The 5,549-nt window shown below is 45.7% G+C and overlaps 1 protein-coding gene across 1 annotated transcript; it reads right to left on the reverse strand.

Moving 5' to 3' along the window:
* Positions 1–202: 202 nt before the first annotated feature.
* On the reverse strand, positions 203–5,192 carry gpbar1 (G protein-coupled bile acid receptor 1; the record flags this gene model as incomplete). Its single annotated transcript, XM_083758319.1, has 3 exons — positions 5,096–5,192; positions 981–1,654; positions 203–649 (listed from the first exon to the last, which is right to left on the reverse strand). The coding sequence occupies exons 2-3, from the start codon at positions 1,578–1,580 to the stop codon at positions 203–205; spliced, it is 1,047 nt and encodes a 348-aa protein (XP_083614445.1). The 5' UTR covers positions 1,581–1,654; positions 5,096–5,192.
* Positions 5,193–5,549: the final 357 nt, after the last annotated feature.

Consider the following 5,549-nt stretch of genomic DNA (forward strand, 5'->3'; position numbering starts at 1 on the left):
GTTAGTTTTAGTAGGAGTTTTGTCCCCTCAGCCATCGCGGCACTATAACAAACTGCGCTGCTGATAGGATGGTTCTGTATACAGTGGGGACCTCATCGTTTTTTGGCATTGTCTTGATGTTTTCTGTACTGTGTTGTTTTGTTGTGGGTGTGAAGATGACTATCCTTCTGGACAACAAAGATCATTATCATCTTTCGTTAACTTAGAGCGCAACTTCCGCCGCCGCCTGCGCCCTCCGTCTCCATCGGTCCCGGAGCTTCTGGAGGAGTTTACGCGCGGGCTCCGTGTACTTCCTGTTGGCCAGGCCGAGCACCAGCGGCACCACGGCCATGCTCCCGATGCCGGTGCACGACAGCACGATGTGCGTGGTGGCGCTCCAGCGGGACTCGCTCAGCAGGAACGCCACGCACACGTGCATGTAGATGATGTAGGGCACCCAGCAGGCCAGGAAGGTCAGCGACACGGCCACCACGCAGCGCGCGTACCGCAGGTTGAGCCGCTGCTCCCGGTCCGAGCCGCCCCGGCCGCCCCTCTGCTCCACCGAGCGGTGGAGGCGGCAGATGTCCCTCATCTGTCCGCGGGTGATGAACAGAACCCGGGCCGTCATGCCCAGGATGGAGACGATGGCGGGCAGCAGGACGCCGTAGACCTCCAGGTATAGATACAAAAAGAATCACAATGTTTCTATACAAAATACAATGATGTATGGAATGGTAATTGCAACAAAAAAAGAAAAAAAGATTCTACGACAGCCTTTTTCACATCAAGGCCCATTATTTACTCAGCATTTGAGCCATAGCCATAGACCTGATGAAATGTAGCTTCTCAGACCCATGCAAAACTAAAGAAGATGCCCTGTTCCTTTCTTTTCTTTGTTTTTGTTTATGCTTTTTCTTTCTCTCTCTCTCTCTCTAATCCCCTTATGTCTGTCCTTTTTAGTTTTTTGCTGCAAAAACGTAATAGAAATATGAACCACATACCTCCAGGTAGATGAAGGCGTTGGGGAAAACCCGGCGGTAGGAGCAACAGGTGGTGCTGTTCGCCGAGCAGTTGGCCGGAGGCCACGCCGCCGCCGCTGCCGCCAAGCCGCCGCCCACGCAGCAGCCGTCCCACTCCGTCCCCGTCCAGTTGTTCCAGCCGAACGCCGGCAGCGCGGCGTAGAGCAGCGGCGGCGCCCAGACCGCCAGCAGCGCCAGCGGGAAGCTGCGGTGCAGCCACAGGCTGCTGTAGTGCAGCGGGCTCACGATGCACATGTAGCGCTCGTAGTGCACCATCACCAGGTTGAAGAGGAACGCCAGGAACAGGAAGTTGGGGAAGACGTGCACCATCATGCACGAGCTGAAGCTCAGGTGCCGGTTGAGGCCCATCCAGGGGATGAAGGGCAGCGCCACGCCCGTGCACAGGTCGGCCACCAGCAGGCTCAGGAAGAAGTAGTTGGGCGTGTTGTGGAGCTGGCGGTTCCACGCTATGCCCAGGATGATGACCAGGTTGGCCAGGATGATGGAGGTGGACAGAGGCACCGTGATCATGTAGATGAGCTCCTCCTCGGACAGGAGAGGCTGGGAGTCATTGTAGTCCATATCGTATAGCTGAAGACCACCTCGATCTCGGAGCCTGAGGTCCTCTTCTCCACTCCCATCAATGAGGAGCTACCCTAGTATGGATCACAGGTGAGAGTTGTCAATGACAGCAATGGAGGTAGGTACAGTAAATAAAACAGACATATTCTTGAATGAAATTCTTGTACCAAAGAATTGATTAACCACTTAAGCACAATTTCATACTTTGTTTCATTGTTTCTTTTGCTGCAAAAGAAAGAAAAGCGCGTGGATCTGCTATTGAAACTTTTTTTTTTACATAATGACCAAAATATATGTTTGATTATTAATCAATTATTTTATTAAATTATTGATTATCAATAAACGTATTTTATTTATTAAATCGATTAGTTTGATTAAATGTTGCACCCCAAAAGGGAGTGGTTTACAGATGGCTAGATTAGATTATTACATTATTTCAACATTTCTTAATACGCACTGATAGCAATAGCTCAGTGTCTAAACAGGATTTTTGATGTTGGAAAGAGTCAGTTGGAAATCTCTAATCTTCAACAATTTACAATGTACGCATTTAGCAGACGCTCAAATCCAAAGCGACATAGAAATAGTAGTCATCTAAGATCATGATGTAAACCAAGTGTGTGTGTGTGTGTGACTGTGTGTGTGTTTGTGAATGTAAATCATACCATTTACATATTTAATGATCCCATTTACACTCCCAGGTCTTCCTCAGGTTGATGATGTAGTCTGGGTTCCAGCCTGATTCGCTGCGTTCCGCGGGTCTGAAATGTGACTTCGCAAGTGACATTTCAGACCCAGGCTAATGATGTACAGTTTGTACAGCATCACATTTTCTCTTGTAGATGTATCGCTCCACCTGAAGTCCATGTTGGTACCTCCCAGGTGGGTGGAAGCTGCTAGGAGTAGGAACTTCAGCACATCCATCCACTTCAACACATCAACTTGCGAGGTGTTGTATTGTCCCTGTTGTACTGTCTAAGGCAAAGCCACCATATATGGCAGAGACTTAAGCCTATAGTCCTCCTGACCACCGTTGTGTGAACGAATAAGGCTAGCAAGAGACGCTAGCTGAGTAACATTCGTTATTATTATTTTTTTTTTAAGATATTTTTTTGCGGCTTACGCCTTTTATTGATTTTTTAAGGGACAGATAGTAGGCTGACAGGAAATGGGAGAGAGATGGGGGGATGACATGCGGTAAAGGCCGTGTCGGGTTCGGGAGTCGAACCCGCGGCACACCGCGACTGGATCACCAGTCCGGTGCCCAGACCGTTACGCTACGGCCTGGGCCAGTGACATTCGTTATTGTATCATGATTCTAAGTGTGTCATAAGTTTGATTGTAACATAACTGCACCCGTAATGTTTGTGTCCTTTTGTATTTCCTTTTGTGTGGACATAAATACATTCTTAAAATGTAAATGATACTGTGTGTGCTTGCGTGTATATGTGTGTAAATATTGAATATTGTAAGTAGTCTTGAATGTAAAAATCTAAAATGTTGCGCGTACATTCATATGAATGGTTGTAAATGTTATAGGGTGTATTAAGGATAGGCATTAATAAGCTTTGAGCTCCAGCCTATGCCTTTTCGACCAACACAAAAGAAAAGTTGGATGTCATGTTAAATGTAATGATGTGTTGATGATGATTGAAATAAATTAAACTAAACTAAAAAAAGAACCTGCCTATAAAGGTGCTTTTTCAAACAGTTGACCACAGCATCCAACATTAAATATGTAACTAAAACCACTAAGAATGTAACTATTTATCCCTGTGGATAATGTTATCATTTTTCTTATATATTCAATTGATCTTTAGATATCTTTCACCAGCGTGGATGAAACACAACTTCCTGCAACTAAACAGCAACTAAACAGCTCCAAAACAGAAGCCATTCTCATCGGCACCCCACACCAGGTTCAATCATCCCCATCACAAGCATCACCTTCTCTGGCCAGGACATTCCACTCTCATCTGTTGTCACAAACCTGGGTGTTAAAATGGACCTCCTCAACTACGAGGCCCACATCAAACACCTCTGCAAAACATAATTTTTCCATCTCAAGAACATCGCCAAACTCCGTCCCACCCTCACTCTACCTGATGCTGAAAAGTTGGTCCACGCTGTCTCCTCCATGTTGGACTACTGAAACGCACTTCTCATCAGGATCCCTAGCAAGAGCCTTCAAAGGCTCCAATACATTCAGAACAGCGCTGCTAGGGTCCTGATGAGAGTGCGTAAACACGAGCACATCACACCCATCCTCCACTCACTCCACTGGCTCCCCATCTCATTCCGGACTGAATACAAGATTTCCCTGCTAACCCACCAGTGCATCCACGGCAACGCCCCCCCCTACCTCAAGGAACTTGTCACCCTTCAATCCTCAACCCGCTCCCTCCGCTCCTCAAACACCAACCTCCTCAAACCCACAAAGACCAACCTACACACCATGGGTGACCGGGCTTTCTGCTCGGTCGCCCCCGAACTGTGGAACGCTCTCCCCGCCCACCTGAGTCAGTCGGTAGACACTTTTAAGAGAGGACTCAAAACTTTCCTTTTTACCAAAGCATTTTATTGCCTTGCCCTTATGTTTTAAATGTTCCTGTTCTTTTAGATGTTTGTAATGGTGTGTTGTTTCTTTTGCTTTTATTCACTGCTGTAGCACTTTGAGATTCTTGCGAATGTTAAGTGCGTTATAAATAAAATCCATTATTAATATGATTATGGCCCTCATTGTTCATACTGTACTAGTAAGGCTAGGATAGAGACATGCGGTGGATTCATGTCCATTTCAAGGGTCCAGGTGGATTCATTGCTTGGGTTGACTATCAACCCAAGCAATGTCTATTTTTCCTGACAGGGGATATTCAGTTAGAAGAACACCTGCAGCCATGTAATCTATTTCAGTCAGTCTCTCTCCCGATCTCTGTTGTCCTCTCTAAAATTAACTGTGTGCTTTAATATAGTAAATAAGCATATCATTGTATTATATCAATGTTCCCCACCATGCAGGCCACCACAACAATGAACTGATTACAAAAGACATGCAAGACTGTATTGTTAATGAGAAAGGGTGGATTTGTAACTAACGGCAGTGAGCTCAGGATGGGCAGCGGTGAGGTCACAGTCAGTCAATAATAGATGAGTCTGGGGTTACACACCTCTTTGTGCCCATTATATTCTGGAGTCAGTTTACTTGAGTTTCTGAAACTAATGCTGCATCTGCAGCAATTGTTGAAGATTTATTTTTAGATATGGGTACAAATATGTACAGTATGTAATTTATTCAACATAAATATACCCATTTCAAAATGTCGTTTATGATTTTTTGCACTGTTTATTGGAATGTGACTGATAATACGAATGTAGATAAATGGAATATCTGAATAGTTTTATTACATTATCAAATCAGAAGTATAGTAATGTATTCTATGTTCAGAACATTCGAAATTCCAGAATTCACTTTTCTAGAACTTCTGAGAATGCAATGGAAACAGGTTGACGCCTACCTCTCTTGTGATGAGTGATGCATTCACCTGTCGATGTCGATGGACTGAAGGAAATTCACAGACAGACTTGGTATGAAATGTCCACCATCACAGACACAGACACAAGCACAGGTCCTCATTCTTCTTCACAGGAAAAGATCCCTTTGTGGAACAATGCAGCACAGACGCTCCTGTACAGAGACACACACACACAGAGAGAGAGAGAGAGAGAGAGAGAGAGAGAGAGAGAGACTGAGCAGTCCAGTGCAGGGGTCTTCCTCTTAGTTGGAAACTCTTAAAGGGGAAGTACACACTAGAAGTGAAGGAAGTGAAGATGTCTGGCTGCCTGCACAGACTTGTTGGTCAGAGGGGAGACAGGGTGGGGCCCGTGGCCGTGGGGGTCTACTGGTCTATATGTTCCTGATGACATGCCTGTTTGGAAACAGACGGCTCAACGGCCGACAATGCATGACCC

This window comes from Protomyctophum parallelum (genome assembly GCF_964188405.1).
Source record: "Protomyctophum parallelum genome assembly, chromosome: 23".
Classification (NCBI taxonomy): Eukaryota; Metazoa; Chordata; class Actinopteri; order Myctophiformes; family Myctophidae; genus Protomyctophum; species Protomyctophum parallelum.